This window comes from Heloderma suspectum, chromosome 7 (genome assembly GCF_057233095.1).
Source record: "Heloderma suspectum isolate Gila_16-S chromosome 7, 16-S_ref, whole genome shotgun sequence".
Classification (NCBI taxonomy): Eukaryota; Metazoa; Chordata; class Lepidosauria; order Squamata; family Helodermatidae; genus Heloderma; species Heloderma suspectum.
The window spans coordinates 47866760-47894339 of record NC_139464.1 but is presented as its reverse complement, the minus strand read 5'-3'; the positions used below and the strand labels follow the sequence as shown (position 1 = coordinate 47894339).

The 27580-nt window shown below is 44.5% G+C and overlaps 1 protein-coding gene across 2 annotated transcripts in view; it reads right to left on the bottom strand.

Moving 5' to 3' along the window:
* PLBD1 (phospholipase B domain containing 1) overlaps positions 1–15166 on the bottom strand; it is a 73176-nt gene extending 58010 nt beyond the window's left edge. The window contains exons 1-2 of one of the 2 annotated variants that reach the window (XM_084810062.1): positions 14774–14968; positions 14367–14456 (exon numbers count right to left, since the gene is read on the bottom strand). In XM_084810062.1, the coding sequence (XP_084666188.1) occupies positions 14367–14403 (37 nt within the window). In that variant the 5' untranslated portion in view covers positions 14404–14456; positions 14774–14968. Of the gene's footprint in view, positions 1–14366; positions 14457–14773 lie in introns of both variants that reach the window. The other variant, XM_084810061.1, reaches the window with a different exon arrangement.
* Positions 15167–27580: the final 12414 nt, after the last annotated feature.

Here is a 27580-nt window from a genome sequence, read left to right as displayed (position 1 = left end):
GCGTTCTCCAACCCAGTGCTCTGCAGATGCACTGGACCACAACTTCCAGAATCCCGCAAGCGGCAGGCTAGGGGATTCTGGGAGTTGCAGTCCAACACACCTGGAGGGCCCTACATTGAGGAAGGCTGGTCTAGCCACTGGAGCACTAACAAGGGGAAGGGGACAGGATCCAACAGCCCACTGTCCTTCTGACTCCACATATATAAAGCACTTACTGCTGGGTGTGAGAAATCACACAGATGAGCTGCAGGAGGTAGAGGAGGGTAGGGGAGATGGATGAAAGGATCTAATAGAAAAATAACCAGCAGATACTGGCAGCCAACCAAGGGACCATGGGGGAGGCAGGGCTGGAAGTGATACAAACTGATATGAAGGAAGGGAACAGAGCAACATGAGCAGACAACTGAGTGAGAGCTTCTTCACACAGAGGCTTTTTGTCCCATGATTTTACCGGGGCATTGGCTTCCAGATTCTTTCTGGGATTGTTGTTGTTGTTCAGTCGTTAAGTCATGTCTGACTCTTCATGACCCCATGGACCACAGCACGCCAGGCCCTCCTGTCCTCCGCTCTCCCCCGGAGTGTGCTCAAGTTCATATTCATTGCATCAGTGATGCTATCTAGCCATCTCATCCTCTGCCATCCCCTTCTCCTTTTGCCTTCAATCTTTCCTAGCATCAGGGTCTTTTCCAGGGAGTTTTCTCTTCGCATTAGGTGGCCAAAATATTTCAGCTTCAGCTTCAGTATCTGTCCTTCCAATGAGCACTCAGGTTGATTTCCTTTAGGATGGACTGATTGGACCTCTTTGCAGTCCAGGGGACTCGTAAGAGTCTTCTCCAGCACCACAGTTCAAAAGCATCAATTCTTCGGCGCTCAGCCTTCCTTATAGTCCAGCTCTCACAGCCATACATTACTACTGGGAAAACCATAGCTTTGATTAGACGGACCTTTGTCAGCAAGGTGATGTCTCTGCTTCTTACTATGCTGTCTAGGTTTGCCATAGCTTTCCTCCCAAGGAGCAAGCGTCTTTTAATTTCATGGCTACAGTCACCATCTGCGGTGATCTTGGAGCCCAAGAAAATAAAATCTGTCACTGCTTCCATTTCTTCCCCTTCTATATGCCAGGAAGTGATGGGGCCAGATGCCATGATCTTTGTTTTTTTAATGTTGAGTTTCAAATCAACTTTTGCACTTTCCACTTTCACCCTCAACAAGAGGCTCTTTAGATCTTCTTCGCTTTCTGCCATTAGGGTGGTATCGTCTGCATATCGGAGGTTGTTGATAATTCTCCCGGCAACCTTAATTCCGACCTGTGACTCATCCAACCCGGCGTTTCTCATGATGTACTCTGCATATAAATTAAATAAGCAGGGCAACAATATGCAGCCTTGTCATACTCCTTTCCCAATTTTGAACCGATTGATTGTTCCATGTCTGGTTCTTACTGTTGCTTCTTGGTCCTCATACAGGTTTCTCAGGAGACAGGTAAGGTGGTCTGGTACTCCCATCACTTTAAGAATTTGCCACAGTTTGTTGTGATCCACACAATCAAAGGCTTTAGCATAGTCAATGAAGCAGAAATAGACATTTTTCTGGAATTCTCTTGCTTTCTCCATGATCCAGCGAATGTTGGTGATTTGATCTCTAATTCCTCTGCCTCTTCGAAACCCAGCTTGTACTTCCAGTAGTTCTTGGTTCATATACTGCTGAAGCCTAGCTTGTAGGATTTTGAGCATAACCTTGCTGGCATGTGAAATGAGTGCAATTGTACGGTAGTTTGAACACTCTTTGGCATTGCCCTTCTTTGGAATTGGAATGTAAACTGACCTTTTCCAGTCTTGTGGCCACTGTTGAGTGTTCCAAATGTGTTGGCATATTGAGTGCAGCACTTTAACAGCATCATCTTTTAGGATTTTAAATAGCTCAGCTGGAATACTGTCCTCTCCGCTAGCTTTGTTGTTACTAATGCTTCCTAAGGCCCACTTGACTTCACTCTCGAGGATGTCCGGCTCAAGTTCAGTGACCGCACTATCATGGCTATCAGGGACATTCAGATCTTTCCTGTATAGTTCTTCTGTGTATTCTTTCCACCTCTTCTTCATCTCATCTGCTTCCGTTAGGTCCCTGCCTTTTTTGTCCTTTATCATGCCCGTCTTTGCACAAAACGTTCCCTTGGTATCTCCGATTTTCTTGAAGAGGTCTCTAGTCTTTCCCATTCTGTTGTTTTCCTCGATTTCTTTGCATTGTTCATTTAAGAAGGCCTTCTTGTCTCTCCTTGCTACTCTTTGGAACTCTGCATTCAGTTGGATATATCTTCCCCTTTCTCCCTTGCTTTTCGCTTCCCTTCTTTCCTCAGCTACTTCTAAAGCCTCATCAGACAGCCACTTTGCTTTCTTTTTCTTTGGGATGGACTGAGTTGCTGCCTCCTGAACAATGTTACGGACCTCCGTCCGTAGTTCCTCAGGCACTCTGTCTATCAGGTCTAATCCCTTAAATCTATTCCTCACCTCCACTGTATATTCATAAGGGATATGATTTAGGTCATACCTGAATGGTTTAGTGGTTTTCCCTACGTTCTTCAATTTCAGCCAAAATTTTGCAATAAGAAGCTCATTATTTGAGCCACAGTCAGCTCTAGGTCTTGTTTTTACTGACTGTATAGAGCTTCTCCATCTTTGGCTGCAATCTGATTTCGATATCGACCATCTGGTGATGTCCATGTGTAGAGTCGTCTCTTGTGCTGTTGGAAAAGAGTGTTTACTATGATCAGCGTGTTCTCTTGGCAAAACTCTATTAGCCTTTGTCCTGCTTCATTTTGTACACCAAGGCCATGCCTGCCTGTTATCCCGGTGATTTCTTGACTTCCTACTTTAGCATTCCAGTCCCCTATGATGAAGAGGACATCTTTTTTTGGTGTTAGTTCTAGAAGGTGTTGTAGTTCTTCATAGAACCGATCAACCTCAGCTTCTTCAGCATCAGTGGTTGGGGCATAGACTTGAATTCCTGTGATGTTGAATGGTTTGCCTTGGATTCGTACTGAGAGCATTCTATCGTTTTTAAGATTGTACCCCAGTACTGCTTTTCCCACCCTTTTGTTGACTATGAGTGCTACTCCATTTCTTCCAAGGGATTCTTGCCCACAGTAGTAGATATGATGGTCACCTGAATTAAATTTGCCCATGCCTGTCCATTTTAGTTCGCTGATTCCCAAGATGTCGATGTTCAATCTTGCCATCTCATGTTTGACCACCTCCAGCTTACCTTGATTCATTGACCTTACATTCCAGGTTCCTAAACAATATTGTTCTTTACAGCATCGGATTTTCTTTTCACCACCAGACACATCCACAGCTGAGTGTCCTTTCGGCTTTGGCCCAGCCGCTTCACTCTCTTTGGCGCTACTTGGAAATACCCTCTGCTCTTCCCCAGTAGTATATTGGACACCTTCCGACCTGAGGGGCTCATCTTCCGGCGTCATATCTTTTAGCCTTGTGATACGTTCCATGGGGTTTTCTTGGCAAGAATAGTGGAGTGGGTTGCCATTTCCTTCTCCAGTGGACCACATTTTGTCAGAACTCTCCACCATGACCTGTCCGTCTTGAGTGGCCCTGCACAGCATAGCTTATGGCTTCACTGAGTTACGCAAGCCCCTTCGCCACAACAAGGCAGTGATCCATTAAGGGGTTCCTGGGATTAAGCTCACCCTTTACATGTGCTTCCCTCTCTCCACACACTTTCCCCCCCTTTATCCATGAGTTCTATATGTTTCATTTATACAGCCACTAGATGGTGCTGTGGTCTAGCTCTTCTTATTGCAGGATTACCTCTCTTCTCTGAGAAATGGAAATCAGGCTTTTGTTACTAGGTTATTTCTGTTTCAAATTAAGCCATGGAAACTGGAAGTTGACAATGTCACGTAAAGGACCTGCAAACACCCGTGAGAGACCAATCTCAATCGCAGGATAAATGCCCTGTGTGGAGATGCCTTTAGACAACTGGTCCTTGCACTACTCACTTGCTGCCTTTCTGACAACTGGGCTAGGGTGTCAACTGTAGAACAGGAAGAAGCCTTGGACATCTTTATGCACATTTTAATAGGCATTAGACACAAGAAATGCATAAGACTCCTAGCATTTTGAAACTTGGGCATTATTCCAACTTCCTATGCATTTTCAGAACTTCTTCTACGCAGCTGCTGCTTTGTTATCTCTGACCTCCATGCTTGGCACGCCACTGTTTCATTTTTTTTCTTGTTGACTTCTATGATATCATCTCCGTTTTGTTTGCAAGACAATTCCTAAACCTTTACATAACTGTGAATGTGCCAGCACATATTTTCTTGTCATCTGATTCTCCTTAGCTTCATGTCTTACTGAAAAGGGTGAACCTTAAAACTAGTACATTCTCATCACCCATTACTGTGAGTTACTGCAGCAGCAAGTAGGTGTTTAGAAAGGGGGTCCAACAAGTGTAGCACCACGTAACATCATTTCCTGTGGCACTGCATTTAGAAAGCTGACCCAGTGCAATGGTTTGATGCTCCTACACAAATAACTACCACCAGCACACGATAGTTGTGCGGTACTGAAGAAGGGCAGGATGGAAGCAAGGCGGAGTGAGTCAACTACATAGAATGAAAAAAGTATTTTGGCCACTAGCTACATGCATCCTATGCACCTAACATTTGGTCTTAAAAAGAAGTAATTGGATTAGGATGGCGGAGAATTCCTCCACGGGCCCCAGTGAGACCAGATTCTTTTGAATCCGGCTTCTGGAGTCCATGGAGGAATGGAGTACTTACCTCTGCCTCCCCTGAGGAATCCTCCCCAGCCAGATCCTCCTCACCGCCGGCTCCGGAGCACCAGTGATACAGCTGCCATTGCTGTATCGCTGGCTGAGGCTGACTGACTCCGAACGCAAATGGCGTCCACTATGCCATTTGTGGCCATAAAGCTCTTAGATTAAGCTAAATGCATCCATAAATGGCTGCATTTAGCTTTAACTAAGGGCTTTACGGCCGCAAATGGCGTCTGCTATGCCATTTGCGTCTGTGGTTTTTCACGTGATAGGCTACCCATGTACGGCTGCATTTAGCTTAATCTAAGAGCTTTACGGCCGCAAATGGCATAGTGGACACCATTTGCATTTGGAGTCAGTCAGCCTCAGCCAGCAATATGGCAATGGCGGCTGTATCACTGGCGCTCCAGAGCTGGCCGGTGGCTCCACGGAATTGCCGTGGAGCAGAGCCAGCCGGCGAGGATTCCAGGGGGAGGGATGGATTGCCTCCTCCCAAGGGCGGATTCCCCGGAGGAACGGCAGGTAGGGAATCTACCCATCCCTAATTAGAAGTGACAAACATTTGCCCCTTGGAAAACACAGGATGCTAAATGTAGCTATGTTACAGAAAGCCAGAATATGCATTATTGCAGCTACAATATGTCTACAGAGTTGGAGTGGCCTATAAACATCTGCTAAGCGACACTCAGGTTCATCCACATATTACAGGGAGACTATAGTTAAGGTGCTTGGATTTTAAATGTTCTTCCACTAAACATTCTATGTGTACATCTAATACACTTGAACCATTGTACATATTATGCAGAAAATAGCAACAACAACAAAATGGCTGCTGCAGTGAAGATAAACTTTGCTGTTCATAAAATTAACTTAATTTCCTTTAAAAAGAAAAACAAGGAAATTCTAAAAACAAAATGCTTTTGGTTTAATACAATAATTAAAGTGTATATACAAATTCATTGATACATTAAAAAACTTAGAAATTGTAAGACCAAGATGCCCGCCTTACTGTCTGTGTCGTGTAAGCAATACATGCTTCTACAATCTACTGTGCTCACGTACAAGTCAGCCTTCATGCACCCCACACTTTCCCTTGGTCTTTCAATTTCAACCTTTTTAACTTCTTCACACAGCACATAGTTAAACTATGAAATTTACTACCACAAGATGTGATGACCACCAACTTAGATGACTTTAAAGAGGGATTATTAGACACATTCGGGAAGGATAAGGCTGTCAATGGCTACTACTACCGATGGCTATGTGCTACCACCAGGATAAGAGGCAACATGCCTCTGAATACCAGCTGCTGGAGAACAGCAGCAGGAAAGGGCTGTTGTCCTAAAGTTCTGCTTGTGGGCCTCCCATATGTGTCTGTTGCCCACTACAGAAAACAGGATGCTGGACTAAACAGGCCTTTGGGTTGCTCCAGCAGGGCTCTTCTTGGGGGCAACGCTGAAGCTTAAATCAGTGAGGTATCAATTAAGATATATACTTCCAAATTCTATACCTTTAATTCTATCAATCTCTTACAAAGCTTATTTTATACTGCAGACTGCAAACTTCTACATGCTTAACCAACCGTAAAACTAGCATTCATAACTCTTCAAGTATTAGTAAAACATCAGACTTGAAGACTTATTCTGCTCTGGTTGTACTCTTTAATTAATTCATTTTAAACAGAGCCAACCTGTTGCAAAAATACTACTGTAATGTGTTCTACATGGGTCTGCCTTTGAAGATGGTTCACAAGCTTCAGAATGCAACAGCTCAGATATTTATAGGGGCCAAACATTCAGACAATATCACACCTATTCTGCATTAATTTCACCGGTTGCCTATTTGCTTCCAAGCCAATTCAAAGTGCCAGTGCTGACTTTTAATGCCCTTAACTGTTTTGAACAAAGTTTCATAAAGACTGTCTACACCCATATGAACCTGTCCACGCATTATGATCAGCTAAGAAGGTCCTGCTCACATTCCCACCAGGAGGCATAGTTAGACTAATGGGCGCAACAGACAGGGCTTCTCAGTGTTTATGGAATGCCCTCCCTCAGGCAATATAGTTAGCCCCCACTGGATTTTCTTTTAGATGGGTCCTAAAGACATTTTTATTTCAGACTGCTTTTAATTAAGAAGGTAGGTCAGTGGTTTATATTATCAGTTGTTCTTAGTAGCTTTGTTTTTAGATTTTATGACAGGATGGCCAGCTGAAACTATATGATTTTACTTCTTATTTATAATTGTTATGTTAATTATTATTTTAACATAGATGTGTGTTTTTATTGTTATTACATCTTGTGTGCCACTTTGGGAAAATATTATATTTTGAAAGGCAGCTTATTGGTCTCTTAAATAAACAAACACATCTATACAGAACTTGGGAGGCAGATTTCTTTTCTCTTGCTGACTTCATAACCTTTCCACAATGCACATCTGCCTCTAGTCTTATGCTACATCTTCCATCTATCAACCTTGTCCCCACTCCCCATATACAAACTACTAATATATGACAGTCTCCCTAACCCAAATGAAAGCATATTGGGGAAACAGTCTACAGCTAGGCAGCTAACGCCCCCCACCCCCACTATTCTCCCAAGCTTCAGAGTTGTCCTTGGTCTGCAGAGGCTAAGTTGTCAACAACCACAATATGTGTGAGACTGTGGAACATGTTTACCATGTAGATGGTGTAGGAGCTAAGACAGGCAAGTTAACTTCCATGCTTTCTGGCACATGAGTGAGTTTGTAAGTGCCTTAGTTCTTATCTTAAGCCAAAGAGTTTTCCTGATCCTAGAATCTTAACTATCATATAACTGCCTCAACAAATGAAATTACTATCATGGATAATTATTCATACTTCCTACTAACTATTCAGCCTCTGAAATTGCAAATTACATTATGTATAGGCTGTTGTTTCATTGCTTCCGCGACAGCTTCATTCTGTGAAACTATTAATGACAGCTGTAAAAAAGGGCTAGGTTGTAGCTAGGATGCCCTTCTGCTAGTAGACTTTCTTCACTGTGTGGTGGTATCACAACCATGCCAAAACCCTGCAGAATAAAACATCTCTTCAGTCTGCCACACTACCTGGATGTGCTAAAATACAATTAGACTAGAATACATTGTAACTGCATAATCCATCATTTTTGGTTTCTGCTGTAGTGGATTTGAAGGTATCCACAGGGAGTTAAAGTTTGATCATGGAAATTCTGAACATATTTAAAATCTTGAGTGCAATCAAATGTACCATTTGGTGAAATGAAAATATGAACACTGAAAGGCAAGTAATTACATTTTATGATTCTTATACAACTGGAGGCACTCTAACATGAGACTGACCTGAGCTTTCTTCACACGGAGCTTTTATCCTGCGTTTGAGATTGCTCCTTCACAGAGGTTTGCGGGCTCTTTACATGATCCCATGACCCTCCAGGATGTCTTGTGCACTAAATGCCCTTTGTTCCATTTTTAAATAGATCACAGATAATGAGCTATCAAATTACTCTGTTGTGTGCAACTTGAGTTCCCTCCGTGAAAGAGGAAAAGTGGCAAGAACAGGAGCGAGATCAATGAAGGATATGGAAGACTCAGATACAGGAAGAAGGAAGGGGAAAGGGGAGGGGGGAAAGGAAGCATGTGAAAATGGGAGTTGTTGTAAAAGCAGAAAGCCCCATTTTAAATGCAGGATTTTAGGCTGGTGTAGAGATGCCCCTGGTTTGAAGACAGCTTTGGCCATCATAGGACAAGCAGGGGGGCTAAAACCCTATTGATCTTAGATTTCTTCATGCCTTTTGATACCATCAACCATTGCATTCTTCTGGATAGTCTGGCTGGGGTGGGAATTGGAGGCACTCTATTCTATCTGGATGGCCAACTCCAGAAGGTGGGTCTGGAGGACTACTGCTTGACATCTTGGCACTTATGCTATGGGGTCACACAGGGTTCTATTTTGTCTTCCATGTTATTTAAAATCTAAATGAACCTGCTAAGTGAGGTCATCTAGAGGTGTGGGGTGAGATGTCATCAACATGGGGACATCCCCAACTTTCTCTTTCTCAGTAAATTCAGGTGAAGCAGTGGAAGTGCTAAATCAGTGTATTGCTGCGCTGGTACTGTGGAGCTTCAGATGTCAGGGCACTGACATATGTATTGTGTGCTACGGATATAATTGGCAGTACCCTGACACCTTGGCTCAAAAATCCATTTTGGTTCCTGGCAGCCTGAAAAGCTGCCAGGAATGTTGTTAAGGCTCTGAACCACCACAGAGGCACAGGAGCCATAGAATATACTTGCTTTCTGTTTGATTAAATTTGTTCTCTGCAACTGTGGAAATATGCAAATACCTGCCTGACCCAGCCAGCTAACCAACAAGGATACCTTTGAAATGGCCAATCAAAAGCCTTAGCAGGAGAAATGGCCCAATCCTGGAACATCTCCAGCTCCCAGACAGGTCAGCAAGGTCAAGTACTACCTGAGCAACCTTGATGACATCTTTTGTTTTGAATATGCTACTCTGTATAGCCAGCTAGATGAAAAATTAATTGAGTGGCAAGCAACCGCTCTGAGCCTTCTATTCAGTTGCCGCAACCAGTGTTCTCATTGTTTTGGCCCAGCCTGGGTACAGTAGGGAGGGCGGAGAATTCTGCCACGGACTCCAATGAGGCCGGATTCTTTAGAATCCAGCCCCCCAGAGTCTGTGGCGGAACAGACCAACCCCCATCCACCACCCCACAAAGTTTGCCCAGATGTACCCTACCTGCCGCTGACCGGGTCCGTCCGCTGAGTCTGCAGCCGTCCGTTGCCGGTCTGCGAACGCAAATTTGCATCCCTGCTCTTTTCTGGATAGGCTACGTAAATCTTTACGTAGCCTATCACGGCAAAGAGCAGGGACACAAATAGCGTCCACTAAACCATTTGCGTCCCTGCTCTTTGCCGTGATAGGCTACGTAAAGATTTGCGTAGCCTATCAAGAAAAGAGCAGGGACGCAAATGGCGCCCGCTATGCCAGACACCATTTGCGTCCGCAGACCGGCAGCGGGAGGAAGTCCAGCTGCAGATGGACCTGACCGGCAACTCCGCGGCGTTGCTGTGAAGCGGAGCCAGCCAGGGAGGATTCCGGGGGAAGGAATGGATCGCCTCCTCCCCCACTTACCCCCAAGCGGACTGGTGAGTGGGGTTTGTACACCCCTAGGGTGCAGCATCTGAGCCATCTGCAGAATAGGAAAAACTCTGCATGCTTCCAGACACTGGGGGGTAATAGGGAATGTGTTATATTGACAGCCGCTTGCTTTGTTCATCCCCTTTCTTATCCTGTAACTTGAGTGGTTCCTTTCTCCTATTCCCCCACCCCCTTCTCTTCCTCTTTGCCTCTGCAACAGGCGACATGTGCTCTCTCAGTGAGGGAAGCAAGTAATGATACTGCATGTCTTTGCTTACTTACATTCACACACTCAGCTTTAGGGGGTGCTTGTAGTTGAACAGTGTTAGACAGCCTTCTTCAACGATGTGTATAAAAGCACTAATACAGTAAGTTGATTTGAACTTCTTCTAGACTGGCTCTTGCCTGTGTTCATTCTCTCTAATAATAAATACTGTGTTACCACACTTTCTTTGTGTAAGGCAACTCTGCTGTAAGTCACACCAGATTATCCAACATCATCAAGCTCTTTGTTCCCTTTCTTGTGAACTTTCCATTCTCTCTGCTTGGACATCCCTCATGCTGGTATGTCTCAGCTCTGAGAATAACCTTAAGTCCAATTGGCTTTAATATAGTTTCTTGTGACACTCTCCTAGCACAATTATCTGCTCTACTCTGGCACCTACCCCACATTTCCAGAGCTAGAGTCTCCTACTTTCCTGCCTAATTTGTCCCAGATAGATTCATTTGCTTCATATATCCAGAGAGAGAAAGCTTTACAAGAGGTAAAGTGCCCCACTGAGTCCAGAGCCTGGTTCTATGCATAACACAGCACAACCAGTTTGCTCTAGCTAACCACTTTGATGCCTCATTGGGGACTGCAACCTATGTATGAGTTGTCAGTTCTGTGTACAATACTGGGAAGCAACTATCAATTTCATCTCCTACAGCCCACCATTTTCCCCAGCACTGAGTTTCCTTGGTTGCATAGCCTTCCAATCCCTTGCTCTGCATTTCCATAGCACCACCTTCCTCTCCTCATTTGGTAAACTGTAATTCCCTCAAACTTTGTCTTTTGTAGTTAGACCCATGGGTATATTGGCCTATGTGCTAGGGCAGGGGTAGGTAATCTAAGTGTTTTGGACTATAACTTCCAACAACCCCAGCCAGCATGGCCAATGGTTAGGGATTATGGGAGTTATAGCCCCAAACATCTGGAAGGCACCAGGTTATCTACCCCTGCCCTGGGCTAGGGGATGGGTATACTAACCAAACCATATCTCTCTTCTGTAACAAATGTGCATGTGTGTGTTTTGAGAACAAAAATCTGTAAAAATAAAGTCTATGCCTTTGGAGTTGCAACAAGTCTTTGAGCTAATTTCCACATTTTAGAAGTAGCTATTTCCCCATTTAATAAGAGTATAGTGCATACATTTATTTATGTATTTATTTCTATACTGCCCAATAGCCGAAGCTCTCTGGGTGGTTCGCAAAAAACCACGGTGTACATACATCTACTGTATGCACACCACACCTCTGGGTAAAGGCCCCTTAAGCCTATGTTGGTCTTTACATATGGTTATGTGTCCATGTGAACAAGAATACGTGGTAACAATGGTAAGAGACTGGATGAGAGCCAATAAACTGAAACTCAGTCCAGACAGGATGGACATACTGTGAGTAGGTGGATAGTATGTCCAAAGGAGTGGTGTTCATCTTATGCTAGACAGGGTTGCACTCCCCTGAAGGAATAGGTTCGCAGTTTTAGGCTACTAGCTACTTGATCCATCTTTGTCACTGGAAGCACAAGACGTTTCTCTGGCATGGAGTACCTTTTACCAACTTAAGCTACCTTGACAGAAATAGCCTGGCCTCAATTTTCCCTGCTCTAGTAACTTCCTATGTATACTACTCTAATCTGCTATGTGTTGGGCTGCCTTTCAAGACTATTTGCAAATTGCAGGTAGTGCAGAATGCAAGTGCTATGATACTAACTGGGGTTGGGCGTTATAATTATATTAACACCTGGGCTATAGAAGGCAAAACTTTGTCAGGTCAAAATTCAAAGTGCTGGTTTTGACCTTCATGGCTTTGGACTTGCTACATTTTTTGTATTTAGGTTTTAATCGTTTTGTGAACTGCCCTAGGAATGAACTGAAGGGCAGTATAAAAATGCTTAACAACAAACAAACAATAGCATGCCATATGGTCAGTTATAACAGTATACAGCTACATGTGCCCCAGTGGATGGAGAATTGGACTTGAACTTCAGAGATCTGTGTTCAAGTCCCACAGCTGTAACAAAGTCATAATGTGTTCCTGGGAAAACTGCCCTCTCCCATCATTGAAAAGAGTAATCATAGGAAACTTATGTCCTTCAGTTGTAGATTGGAACCTGTCCCTATGCCACTACTTTAAAGTACACCCAATTTAACTTGTGAATACAAGACATATATAAATATTGCCTCCTTTCGTTATTATGGGGGGGGGAGGATCCCTTCTGATAACAGTAGGTTTTACACTTCACACCCCCATCCAAATGAATGGGGGTTACTTCAGTTTTCTCAAGGCAGTTAGATGGCTAGCAATGTTGACAGAAAGAAGTTAAGACAGCCAGACTTTTTGAGTTGGCATTCACCTTTATTCACAAGGTTATCATCTCATCCAAAAAAATCAAAGTGAACCACTGAAATAACGTGGCAACTATAAATATGCTCATATGCCAAACAGAGAGCCTCGTGTGGCGCAGAGTGGTAGGCGGCAGTATTGCAACTGAAACTCTCCCCATGACCTGAGTTCGATCCCAGCGGAAGCCGAGTCTCAGGTAGCCGGCTCAGGTCGACTCAGCCTTCCATCCTCCTGCGGTTGGTAAAATGAGTATCCAGCTTGCTGGGGGAAAGGTAGTCACGACTGGGGAAGGCAATGGCAAACCACCCCGCTATAGTCTGCCATGAAAACGTCAGTGTAAGCAGCGTCCCTCTATGAGTCAATAATGACCCTGTGCTTGCACAGGAGGAACCTTTCCTTTCAACCCTACAGGAAATCAACCCTGACTGCTCATTGGAAAGGACAGATACTGAAGCTCAAATATTTTGGCCACCTAATGCGAAGAGAAAACTCACTGGAAAAGACCCTGATGCTGGGAAAGATTGAAGGCAAAAGAAGAAGGGGACGGCAGAGGATGAGATGGCTAGATAGCATCACCAATGCAATGAATATGGACTTGAGCACACTCCAGGAGAGAGCAGAGGACAGGAAGGCCTGGCGTGCTATGGTCCATGGGGTCACGAAGAGTCGGACATGACTTAATGACTGAACAACAATGCCAAACAGAGGTTCAAATAAGCTTACTCACAGGTAAGTGTGTATAGGACTGCAGTCTAAGACTATAAGTACTAGAAGAGATATAATGGGAACGATGAGTAAAGCATTTGATTGTATAAGCACTCCACAGGAAACCCATCATGTATCAATGAACTTATCATACACATTGGTCCATTCATGTGTAGAATTAGCACACTAGAAGCACATCTACCTTGGCCACTGACTGCTGGCTCTACGAACAAATGGACCAACTGACATGGTGTATTTATAGAGTACATATGGTACACTTATGTGGCCAAGAACTTTTCCCATGGCTACTCTCACATCTCATTAAAACTGCAGATTGTGCAGTCTCATTAATTCATAGCTTCAACATATTCATACACACTTTAATTATAAATTATATTCCAGGCCTACAAGCACTATTGTGAACCCACATGATAGTTATATGATTATATGCTGTAAAAAGTTTCCATTTGCAAGGTTTATTTTTAAAAGTACATGAAACAGATTTTATTTTGAAGGCAATGGCTCCTACTTTATCAGTTTCTGCCAACTTAGATGTGCTCTTAAGATTTGTTCAGAATTCACTACAGAATTGCCTGATGGGTGTCTCGCATCCCTCACCTCATATAAACCATTCTTTGTTCAGTGACAGAAAAGGGATTGTTTCCTGCACAACTGCTGGATGTGACGGATGGAAGACCATTTGGTTTAAAAAGCAGTATATGCCCAAACTGGGCAACTAACTCCTCTCAGCTCTTTGCTTGCTGTTGATGCTGTTTTTCAATTCATGCAGTGTGACAGTACTAATTACTGTACTAATTCTTAAAGTCAGGATTGCAAATTCCAGGCCTAGGTAATGTCTCTCTCAGTATACAGTAGGATTACAAAAGGGGCAGGGACGGATGTCTAATTTTGGGAGGGAGGGAGAGAGGGAGGGAGAGGGAGAGAGAGATCTTCCTATGTAAAGAGATTGATCTTTCTTTTGGAACAAAACAGCTTCCCAGAACATACTGAGTTTTGGAACAGCGCAGTCCCATAGCAATATGCAGGGGTGGAAAACAGCCCCCACAACTCTGGAATACTAGATACATTTGAAATTTAGAACCTGGCAGCCTGAGTCTATCAACGGGTGTGGGTGGCATCGTTTCCAAACGAAGGACGTTCTTCTGGCCATCTCCTCAGGCTACGAGAAGGTCTGGAAAGGGGGAAGGGAGTTTTAAGACCAAGGACTCGATCAGGAGCGAAGAGCGAGAAAGTAACGAGGTATGTGGGGAAGCGGAGGGGGTGTCTGAGGAGATCGCATACAGGACCTTTCAAGCTTTGCTCCTCTCTCTCAGTCCTTCCTTAGCGGACCCGCCAATATGGTCTAGAAACTGGGGCTGCCCTCCTGCTCCCACCCGCGTCCCACTACCTCAAACCGAGTCCCCCGGTCGCCCGGGCAGGCGGCAGACTGCTGGGGCGGGAGAACTTTGCTGTGACCCTCCTCCTGTCACGCGTCTGTGTCTTTCTCACCTGCTCGAGTTTCTGCCGCGGCCCAGAGAAGGAAAAGTCCCCACGAGCAGAACCACCACCGGCAGCCGATCCTGGAGGAGGAGGCCCCGCCGTCGCCGAACCGAGCCATGCCGAGCAGCGCCCTGCGCGTTGCGTCCGACGAGGCTCGCGGCTTGGGCAAGCTTGCTCTCCTAACCAGGTGCACGGCCCGCCCTCTCGCACCCCTGCTGTTGCCGAGGCAGCCGCGACACGCCCGCCCAAGCCTCGGCGGAGCGGGACCAGAAAGCAGGGGAGCTCCCCGCCGTGGCCCTGGGCGTGATGGTTGTTATTGCTACATTTTTTTTGCGCCACGGACTGGAGCACGGCGCCGCTGGGAGAGGGACCTTCCCACCTGCAGAAACGCACTTAGTTCTCCCAAACTCGCTAAACATGAGGTCCGTTTAACCTCCATGCGGTAACAGCTAATGCGGGGCGGGGGAGATGCGGATTTTAAGGGTGGGATGACCGCCACCCAAACCCTACTCAAGGCATGCTCACAAGCACATAACAAATTGGGGATGTTAAATAGTGGTTCAGTTCAGTTTATTGCTTATTAACCAATCAGGCCATAGGCGGACAAACACATAATAAAATACCCCTCTCATACAGAAAGTGACACCAAAGCAAGAAATATTAAGGATGGTAATTATTAAAAAGCTAAGTAAAACAATTCCTAGGGGCTATTAAAACATTTTGCAAAGCCTACACAATATTTCTTTGATGAGCTTCCACTGGGCTTTAAAAACCTGGCTGTTCAGGCGGGTTAGGGTTTGTTAGAGCAGTGTTGTTTTGTTATTTCTTCTTGTTCAGTTGATTATGTAAATGTGTTATTAGTATTGTATGCAGCCTAGAGTGGCTGGGTAGCCAGCCAGATGGCCAGCTAATAAATCAAATGAATAGACTTATTAAAATATGTTAGCAGACTTAATCTTCTATACCAGTCAATAACTTTCGTTTCTCCCAAGCCTGTTAGTCAAATTTGGCAGTCCTGTAGAACGTATAATAATCTGTACCAGCCCATAGTAATAAGGTTGTACTTAGAGAAGATTTATGACTAGGGGTGTATGAACCCCACTTACTGTTCTGCTCCAGGGTCTGCTGTGGGGGGAGGCGACCCATCCCTCCCCCTGGAATCCTCCCTGGCCGGTTCTGCTCCACAGCGAGTCCGCGGAGCTACCAGCCGGGGCTGCCCACAGCCGGACTTCCGTCCGCTGCCAGGCTGTGGCCGCAAATGGCGTCCAGCATTGGGGACACCATTTGTGTCCCTGCCCTTTGCCGTGATTGGCTACATAAATATTTACGTAGTCTATCACGGCAAAGACCAGGGACGCAAACGGCATCTGCTACGCCAGATGCTGTTTGCAGCCACAGCCCAGCAGCGGCCAGCTGCAGAACAAAGAGGGTGGACCCGGACCGGCTGGCGCCAGGTAGGGTCCGTTCCGACCGGGCTTCGCAGGGTGGCAGGGGGGAGCAGTCTGTTCTGCACGGACTCTGGGGGCCGGATTCTTGGAGTCCATGGCAGATTTCTCCGCCATCCCTATTCATGACTGAACCCAGCTGTTAAGGGCTCAAGATATTGCTTCCTCAGCTCTGCCTACAAATAACATTCCATTAGAAAGTGTACCATGTCCTCTATCTTAGGACAGCCAGCTGGGCAGTATCCACAGTGAACCCTATAGCGTGCTTTCACTTCCAACAGCTGCAGGGAGCTCAATCTGCATTTAGTCAAACGCCATCTCAACTCATATGAGCCAATAGAGGACAAATGGGGGGGGGGGCACCTTATCCGGGAAAATAATACTTTTATAGAGTGTACTGGAACAGCTCTCAGCAGCAGTGGCCATTGCAGTCTGAGTATCGATATTGTATACTCTTCTAGAGATCTCCTCCCAGGCACCATCATATCCCCTTGCAAGCAAATAAGTTTGCAGGAAGCTCAGCTTGGAAATAAGTACACTTATCTGCCATGTCTTCGTAAACTAGAGCTAACTGAAAAACAATCTTTAACCAAAAGAAAGTGGCTGCTCTTTGAACAAGCATTCCCATGGAATGGCAAGCTGTCTTGAATAGGACAATAACCTCAGAGGTGGATGTGGGTACTCCAAGTACTCTAGACAGAAATTTATGCTGTGTTGATTCCAGTAGAGTGATGTCCCCATGGGCCTACTCAGGTGCTCCATATAGAATCTGGGGGAGTAATTTGCCCTTATATAAGGCTATTAACGGAGCAACCATCTTTTCACCTGGTCCAGCTGCAAAATGAAGGATAGCGTCACCAGTTACATTTGCTGTCAAAACCATTGCCTTCAAATGTTTGGACCAGGATCCTGAGCTTTTCAATGTCATTCCCAGGTATTTATACTTATTGACTGGATCAAGCAGCTGATTATCCAGCTGCCATTGATATTTCTTCCTCCTTTTAGCAAAAACAAGAATTTTGGTTTTATCATAATTGACTTGTAGGGCTTCCCTAGTGCAGTATGAACTTAAAGCCCTTATGATCCTCTGCATCCCCACCTGGGTACATGACAAAAGAACAGCATCATCTCCAGTCCATACAGTTACACCGGGATGCTCCTGTCCTTTAAACAAGGTGGGAAAATTCTGGACTGGCTAAGAAAGAGACTATGTCATTGAGGTATGAATTAAATAAAAGAGGTGCTAACATGCATCCCTGATGTACTCCTTTATTTGCAGTAATAGGATCTGAAAGGTTTCCACTCGAAGTGACTCTCACACACAGACTAGAATTTTCATACAACCCCTGTATTCTGAGCAATTTGCTATCCACATTTAATAATGCCAATTTGTGCCAAAGGCAGGGTCTGGATATGGAATCAAAAGCTACTAGAAGCTCTACAAATGCAGCAAAAAAAAAAAAAAAGAGTGATGAGGGGGAGATGTATATTTCCCCACCAAGTGTTGTAATAAAAAATCAGTGGTTGGCTCTAGATCTGCCACACGGGAAGGCTGCTTGTTTCTCAGCTAGGATATTCTCCTCAAACATGCAATTTTCTAACTTATCTAAAAGATGTCTTGCATATAATTTGCTGATAACATCCAGGAGACTTATAGGGTGGTAGTTCTTAGGATCTGACCGATTGCCCCTTCTTATAGATGGGCACTACAATGGCCAATGCCCACTCTGGAGGGAATTTCCCAGTTCTATCAATAGATGTAAATAAGGCAGCTAATATCGGGATCCACCAATGGGGATAATCAATCAGAAAGTCCAGTCACATGCCATTCCTTCCAGGGGCCTTCAACTTTTGTGTCAGCGTTTCTATTTCCTCACAAGAGACTGGTGCCCAACTGGGTAACTCTAGATCATCCTCCTGCAGTGATGGCAAACAGACTGCCTTATCATAAAAGAGGGAATGAAAATATAGTTCCCACTCATGTGAGACAATAACATTATCAATATATGAATCACCAGGACATCTTAAAGCTGAGATAAAGTGCCAAAATCTAGGTCTATCATTACTTTCAAGTGCTAATACCAACTCAGACCATTGCAGCCTGACATACTCTAATTCCTTTTCTTTGATTAACTTTTTATAGGATTTATGCAGTGCCAGATACAAATGTGGAAGAGAGACTATATCCCTCTCCCTTAAAAAATTATGTTGTCTTTTAATTTCCTTTTTAAGTTTCCTGCAATCCTCATCAAACCTCAGATTCCCCTCTTTTGGCCTCTGATTTTTTGGGCAGCCTTCCCAAAATAAAAAAAGTTCCATTGCTGATATGATCTGGGCATAGCAATCTAATACCATTTCCATCTCTTTTGGACAGGGTGTTTCTCAAGGTATATAGGTTCTCAGAATGCCATAAGCATTCCAGAGCACTTCAATTCGTATTTGCCCTCTTGTGACGATATGTTGTCCCACGTAAATTTGAGTTAGATTACTCTTGTTTGAAAAAGTACGGGCAAGTCAAAAAATTCCAACTGGAAAATCAGTGGTTGATGATCACTGCATGGATATGAATCCACTTTAAAGAGCATAATCAACCCTAACATGGCTGAAGAGACTGCAACATAATCAGGCTGGCACTGAGGTGGTTAATAAACATACATTCTCCTGTTAAATCCTTGGACAAGGAGCCATTCAAAATGGAAAGTCCAATATGGAAAATCATTTGGATAAACAGCTTTCCTTGGATGTTTATTATATAGTCTTTAGATTGTCTATCCTCTAACAGTGGAAAGTCATGCAGGGGATCTCTACACCTCAAGTTTATTGCGCATTCATGGTTGCTTACTCACTGAATTGTGCGTGTCCATTACATGACGTTGTTGTTGTCCAGTCATTATTTCACTATTTCCTCCCACCTATCCTGTGTTTTCCCCAAACGGAAAAAATGCGGTATTTTTCCAGATATGCGCAAATGGAGCACCATGTCCTCCCTGTGTATTTCTCCCCTAGTGTGAATGAAGCTCTGAGTGTGGTTGATGGAGGTGTAGTCATGATGTCAAAGGTGGTGACGAAGGTCTGATGGGCATTCAGCCTTCCCGCTCCTACGCCATTTTGGCTACTCGCCATTTTTAGCCTGCCTGTTCAAAACAGAGCAGCAGAGCAGCAGAACAGCAGAGTGGCAGCGGGGGGTGTGTGGCAGAGCGGCAGGGACTGGCCAAAAGCATGGAAGAAGGAGGCGGGGCCTGGGGAGATCAGTGGGCAGGCTGTCAGAGTGTCATTCCCCATCCACCAGTAATGTGCAAGGTGTCAGGGTTGGATCGGAGCCCAGAGAGCCCCAAAGCAGTTCTGATTCTGAGGAAGAGATAGAAACCATGGGAGAGGAACCTGCGTGCTGTTCAGAGGCACAGCTGGAGGGAGAGCCCCTCCTGGTACACATTCCTGAGAGTGATAGTGACTCTGGCAGGGAGAGGGAGGTGCAACAGCAGTTTCTGAACGCTAGGAGCTGGCGCAGCGTCAAGTGGGAGATGGCGGGCGCTGAGATGAGGCACTCAGCCCGCTTGGCACAACAGCAACAGCGGCACCTCGATGCCCCACAGGAAAGGGGTGGGCTCTCTCCTCCTAGCCCATAAGTTCAAAGGTTTCCCGCCTTCCCCTCCAAACGGAGATCAACTGATTCCTAAGGCTAGAACCCCCAGTAGGCAGCTCTCTTAAGTCTCACTCATAGGATCAAGCAATTAGCATCTGTAAGCATCATTAGCTTGAATGGAAATAAAGCCTTGGAAAAGAGCCCTATTGTCTGCGTGTTGATTCTGGCTACCTGAGGATTTCAGAAGGCAGCAGGGGTGACCTCCTGACACAAGGGGAGGGAAAGGGGCAGGAATCCAGGAGCAAGTATTGCTGAACCTGAAGCGTGTGTAATGCCTCATAACATAACGCTATGGGAATGGCCATCTACAGAGAAGGAAGCGCATCTAAAGGGAATCAGTTGTGATCCTGCATTTAAAATGGAAGCGGAAAGCCCTGTTTTAAATGTAGGATTTTAGGCTGGTGTAGAAATTCCCCCAGAGAGAATATAATATATTCTCTCTGGGAATACCATAATATATGATATTAAATTAACTTTTAAAAATACAGCCAAAGCCCAGGATTGTAAATTGCTAATTAAATAACTTTCCCCTTTCAACGAGGTTGATATATAGCAGGCTAAACCACCCCAAGGGCACCCCATACCTCTAGGAGAATTTGCAGGAAACACATAAGTGTTATAGTCACTCAAAAGAACATCCCCAGTACACCACGTTTCCTGGAGAAATATAATAGCGTAAGATTCAAGGTACCTTCTAAATGAGCCATCTGTCTTTTTGTTGGATCAATCTGAGATATTCCAGGAGACACACTTAAGTGAACTCTCTGAGGCCTTGTTTTGTCAAAAGGAACAATGTAACACAATTTGATCTATCAAGGGGTCAGTGTACACAGCACCATTTAGGCATGAGGTGGTTTTCTTGGTCAGGCTATCCACTTGGGGATTGCTAGATCTTCGAACCCATTGTAGTATTAATTTCAGCCACCACTATTTTCTGATTCTTTTGTGATTTGAGCTAGAAATTATCAATATTATAATTAATCATAGTATTGATTAAAGAACTTTCAAGGCCTGAAGAGAGATCTTGTTTGGGTAGAGAGGTAAACAAAGCTGGTACCCTAAGATTTATTCTCTGTGGGACCCAGTCACTAGTCTCCATATCCGTAGTCCTAATATCCATCCACCACCTCAGATGTAAAATCGATAATAATTTCAGCGTTAGACCGTTCTGAAACATTGTGTGACCTGTTCAGTGTTAAAGAATACTGGTCTGTAGATTTCCTTCTGGGTGCCTGGTTAAGTAATGGTGTGAATAGCGATGTTCTAAAAACAGTTCTAAGTCTAACTCCATATTTATTGATACCTAGTGGCAAAAATTTATTTAGCCAAAGCAGATAAATCAGAAGTTATTACACATCTCTTTAAATATAGAGACTCTATATTTAGTCTATGTACAGTTTTAAGTTTCTTGGGCAAATCCTGAAGTTCAACAAGTCATTCAGATTATACACAGTTCTCCCCCCACCAACTTCGCAACACTCTGTACAGTGCTGGGGATATTTCAAAAGCTACCTGGTCTGGGATTAAAATTAAACTCCCCTTATAGTCCAAATCCTTTGGTTCAACTGGTTCTCTGCAACCAGCAGTGCTCAGAGGTTTCAAGAGCTGAGGTGCAATAGGAGGGGCCTGAGCAGTAATAAATCTAAACGCAGAAGTATCTTGTCTTCCTGATTTACTTATTGATTTGCTCCAGCTCACATATCCTTAAGGAGCTGTAAGATCTCATCAAGTTGTTTTATACATCCAACAATAGGAGTTAGTTTATCATTTATGGCACCAAGAGTCTCAAAAATATCGGTTAAAGTTAAAGAAATTAACAAGCACTGGTCTGCCATAGAATCAATCATTGCTGTATTCACATGATCACGCTGCAGTTCAATGGCCTACTATCTCTCTTGGTTCTTTCTCTCCTGGCACTCTTCATTTTCCATCAGGGGAGGTAAAGGTAAAGGTGTCCCCAACCAGTCGTGTCCGACTCTAGGGTGCGGTGGTCATCCCCGTTTCTAAGCCGAAGAGCCAGCGCTGTCCGAAGACGCTTCCGTGGTCATGTGGCCGGCATGACTGAACACCGAGGTGCACGGAACACTGTCACCTTTCCCGCCAAAGCGGTGCCTATTTATCTACTTGCAATTTCTTGCTTTCAAACTGCTAGGTTGGCAGGAGCTGGGACTGAAGACGAGAGCTCACTCCATCACGCAGCACTCGGGTCTCGAACTGCTGTCCTGCCGACCTTCCGGTCTGCAGTTCAGCGTCTTAACCACTAAGCCACATAATGGTTGGAGATAGGGACAGAGATCTCTCCATCTCTTTTTCTTGCTATGCATTCATAGGGTGTGATAAAATGCTAAACAGCACTGCTTTGTGGCCTCTTTCACTTGATAAGAACTGATAAACTCAGAAGAACAGTGAGGAGGAAATTTGCAGAAATTCTACAGCTTATGCCTATAAAGTCATAAGCTGTAATAGATTTGGATTCTGGGACCACGGACTATACTTCCTGGAAGATGGACGGTTGGCGAGGGATGAGTTGCACCTCACAAAGGATGGGAAGAATGTGTTTGGCCACAGCATGAAGAACTTCATCAGGAGGGCTTTAAACTGAATCCTATGGGGAAGGGAGATGTAAAGTTGGGGGTAACAATGGACGTAGGCTCATGCACTACAACGGAGAGAACAGCTCTGATAGTGCCCAATAATAGTCTTCAGACATATGAAGGAAGAAAGCCAGACTATGACGCACATGGTCTTCGATGTCTATATACTAATGCCCAGAGTATGGGAAACAAACAGAACGAACTTGAACTCTTAATACAAGAGGGAAATTATAACTTGATAGGTATAACTGAGACTTGGTGGGATGACTTTCATGACTGGAATACAGCAATTGAAGGATATAACTTGTTCAAAAAGAACAGGAGGAACAGAAAGGGAGGTGGGGTTGCACTGTATGTGAAAAATACATATCTCTGCACAGAAATACAGGAGGAGGAGCTTGGTAGCCCCATCGAGAGCATCTGGATCAAAATAAATAGAGCAAAGAATAAAAGGAACCTGGTGGTCGGAGTCTACTACTAGCCACCCAATCAAGGAGAAGATGAGGATGAAACTTTTGAAAAGCAAATAGCCAATGTTTTAAGGAAGCACAATGTATTAGTAATGGGGGACTTCAATTTCCCCGATATTTGTTGGGAGACAAATTCTGCAAAACATGGCCCCTCCAGGAAATTCCTGACTTGTGTGGCGGATAACTTCCTCCTACAGAAAGTAGAGGAAGGAACTAGAGGATCGGCTATCCTTGACTTGATTCTAACCAACAGAGATGACTTAGTGGATAAAGTAGCAGTTACAGGAACTCTGGGGGAAAGCGACCATGTTGTACTTGAGTTCTTGGTTCAAAGGGAAGCAAAAGCTGACTGTAGTCAAACGTGTACCTTGGATTTTAGGAAAGCTGATTTTCATAAACTCAGAACAATGATCAGTAAGGTCCCATGGAAAGCGACGCTAACAAGAAAAGGAGTCCAAGATGGGTGGGAGCTTTTAAAAAAGGAAATTCTCAAGGCACAATTACAAACAATTCCAACAAGAAGAAAAGGTGGAAGACAACAGAAGAGGCCAATGTGGCTTCACAAAAAGCTTAGAGATGACCTGAAAACAAAAAAGGACACATATAGGAAGTGGAAAGAAGGCCAAGCAACAAAGGAAGAGTACAGGCAGATAGCACAGAATTGCAGGGATGGCGTCAGGAAGGCTGCAGCTGAGAATGAGCTGAGGTTAGCGAGGGATGCTAAAAGCAACAAAAAGGCTTTCTTCAGATACGTGCATAGTAAAAGGCAGAGGAAAGAAATGGTTGTTCAGCTATTAAATAAGGATGGCAAAACGATAACAGATGACAAAGAAAAGGCAGAGGTGCTCAATTCCTACTTTGGCTCCGTCTTCTCCCAAAAGAGGGTCTATGACCCCCCTGGCAAAGGCGAAGTACAGGCTGAAGGGGCAGAATTGCAGCTTGAGACTGATAGGCATATGGTCAAGGAACACCTAATTACTTTGAATGTGTTCATATCTCCAGGGCCAGATGAACTGCATCCTAGAGTAATAAAGGAACTGGCAGAAGAACTCTCAGAACCACTGTCTATTCTCTTTGAGAAATCATGGAAGACGGGTGAAGTGCCAGTTGACTGGAGGAGGGCTAATGTGGTCCCTATCTTCAAAAAGGGTAAAAAGGAGGAACCTGGGAACTGCAGACCAGTCAGTCTGACATCAATCCCTGGGAAAATTCTGGAGCAGATTATAAAACAATCCATCTGTAAGCACCTTGAAATCAATGCAGTGATTACTCGAAGCCAACATGGATTTGTCAAGAACAAGTCCTGCCAGATGAATCTGATCTCATTTTTTTTATCAAGTCACCTCCCTTGTGGACCATGGGAATGCTGTAGACATAATATATCTCGACTTCAGCAAAGCTTTTGACAAAGTGCCCCATGATATCCCAATGAGCAAACTAGCTCAAAGTGGGCTAGATGAAACAACGATCCGGTGGATCCACAGTTGGCTACAGAATCGGACTCAAAGAGTGCTTATCAATGGGATCTTCTCAAACTGGGGAGACGTGACGAGCGGGGTACCGCAGGGCTCAGTCCTGGGCTCAGGCTCTTCAACATTTTTATTAATGACTCGGAGGAGGAAGTGCAGGGAATGCTGATCAAATTTGCAGATGACACAAAATTGGGCGGGATAGCTAATACTTTGGAAGACAGAAACAAAATTCAAAGTGATCTTTATAGACTGGAGCACTGGGCAGAAAACAACATAATGACATTTCATAGGGATAAATGCCAAGTTCTGCACCTAGGAAAAAGAAACCAAATGCACAGTTACAAGATGGGGAATACGTGGCTCAACAACACAACAAGCAAGAACGATCTTGGAATTTTTGTCGATCACAAGCTGAATATGAGACAACAATGTGATGTCGCTACAAAAAAGGCAAATGCTATTTTGGGCTGCATTAATGGAAGCATAGCTTCCAAATCCTGGAAAGTACTAGTTCTCCTCTACTCAGCACTGGTTAGGTCTCATCTGGAGTACTGTGTCCAGTTCTGGTCACCGCACTTTAAGAAGGATGCAGACAAACTGGAGAGGGTTCAGAGGAGGGCAAAAAAGATGATCAGGGGACTGGAAACAAAGCCCTATGAAGAGAGACTGAAAGAACTGGGCATGTTTAGCCTTGAGAAGAGAAGACTGAGGGGAGATATGATAGCGCTCTTCAAGTACTTGCAAGGTTGTCACAGAGAGGAAGGCCAGGATCTCTTCTTGATCATCCCAGAGTGTAGGACACGGAATAATGGGCTCAAGTTATAGGAAGCCAGATTCTGGCTGAACGTCAGGAAGAGCAATACGACAATGGAACCAATCACCTAGGGAGGTAGTGGGCTGTCCCACACTGGAGGCGTTCAAGGCGAGACTGGACAGCCATCTGTCAGGGATGCTCTGACTTGGATTCCTGCATTGCGTAGGGGGTTGGACTCGATGGCCTTTTAGGCCCCTTCCAACCCTACTATTCTATGATTCTATGATTCTAAGTCTGTTGAAAGCCTTCAAAACACAGTGCAAACTCAAGGAGCTCTGGCTGATAGTGACTGAGTAAATTAAACCTTGGAGCAACCAAAACACATGAGGCTCTTCTGGCACAAACTTAAAAAAAAAATAAGAATTATGCTAAACAACTTAAAAACGCCACCCACTTTGTATCCATTTAAAAACAATTAGGAATTTAAAACTAAAACAAACCTCAGAGCCAAAAGAAAGGCTGCTACTCATATCCCAATTAAAAGATGCACCTTAAACCAATGACTGATGGCATTAGAAAGTACATATTCTCATTGTGTATTATGTGACAGCTTAAATTCTGTGAAACTATTAATGACAGTTGTAAAACAGGCTAGGTTGTAGCTAGGATGTCCTTCAGCTAGTAGACTTCCTTCACCGTGTGGTGGTATCATAACCATGCCGAAACCCTGCAGAATGAAGCATCACCCTCTGTGGAAGTTTTGGAGCTTACACCATTCCCATCTAGTAATCTGTGACTGGTGAGTTTGGTTAATTTGGCTCACTTGGAAGTTGCCGTTCCAGCCTATTTTGCGTAATACGGACTATGGCCCAGAACAACTATTGAAACGTGGTTTCTGTGGAAGTTTTGGAGCTTATTACATCTGTCCCATCTAGAAGCGTGTGACTAGTGAGTTTGGTTGATTTGGCTCACTCAGAAGTTGCTCTTCCGGCCTGTTTTGCACAGTACGGACTATGACCCAGAACAGCTATTGAAATGTGGTTTCTGTGGACGTTTTGGAGCTTATTACATCTGTCCCATCTAGCAGTGTGTGACTAGCAAGTTTGGTTGAATTGGCTCATTCGGAAGTGTCCCTTCCAGGCCATTCCGTTCTGTTCTGGATGTGTTTTGGGCATTATGGGGTTAATAATAATACAATATTGCAAGGGTTTAGTCCTAAAATATTGTTCTCAAGTGTTTCTAACACATGCCGCTATTTTTGGCATCCTTTTTTTTTTAATTTAAAGGGGCTGTTCCAGCCCGTTCCATTCCACCTTTTACACCATCCCCAAATGAAAGTGGGGGGCAGGATGCTTCAGGGCATGATGAAAAAGTCCCAGAGCCTGAATTTGTAACTTGGAATGAAAGAAGTGTTATGCTGCAGACTTAATTAGGTTAGCTCCTGCTTGGTGCAGAAAAAGACAGATGTGCTAGTTCTTATATTAGCAAAATAGGAGTTGCACTAGGCAAAGAACCAATAGAAGCTGAAGTGGGTAGTATATCTAGTAGTTGGAGGGCATGTAGTGTGCATCCCCATCCCCCAACCCAATTTCCATCAGATGGTGGATCGTCAACCTGCTCCAATTCTAGGGTCCCCTTCCTGGACACCTAAATCTGGTATTTTCTAAAACAAACAAAATTTGCCTGTTGCCATTTTGATCCATAACATAGCATAGTTGGGTTGGAGCTCCCTCTCCATTTTCAGTTCTTTTAGTAAACCTTTTAAAGCTATTTCTAGTGTTTAAGAGTATAGAACTTCACCCAAGGCAAGTGAGTTTATGGCTAAGTAAGGGGGTTTCTCGACAACAATGGAAGGAGAAGCAAATGGAGGATTACCCGGATTTTTTCAAGGGATCGGCTTTGGTGCGCTTTGGTCTGCGCAGGGCTCTATGAGTGAGTGCACTGCACCAGTATAAGTCACTTCACAGAACATACTTCTGGGTGGGGTGGGGGGTTGGAGTGAACATCATCTGACTGGCAGAGGCTGTTCAACCAATAAGAGAGTGTTCCCCCAATCCAGGCTCTCCCCCCTTTCTCCTTTGATAACATCACTCTCTTTCTCTCCCCACCCTTTCTCCTTTGATAAAGTCATTCTCCCCCCCCCACATTACTTACTCTCTTGAAGCAACAATCATTACAAGAACAAAGTGTTCTCTTTGCCTTGAACCTACCAAAGCTCAAACAATCTCCTTCTCTCCCCTGCCCCTACTTACTTTCTTAAAGCAACAAAGAACACAGTGTTCTCCCTGCCATGTTGCGATCAATTGAAGCTTTGAAGCTTTGACATTAAGGGAGCAATCCTATGGCCACTAGACGCTGTCTAGAGGGCCATAGGATATGTTCATTTCCGGGAACCGACCTTGGAGCCCGCACTCTGAGGTCGGTTCCTGGAAAACCAA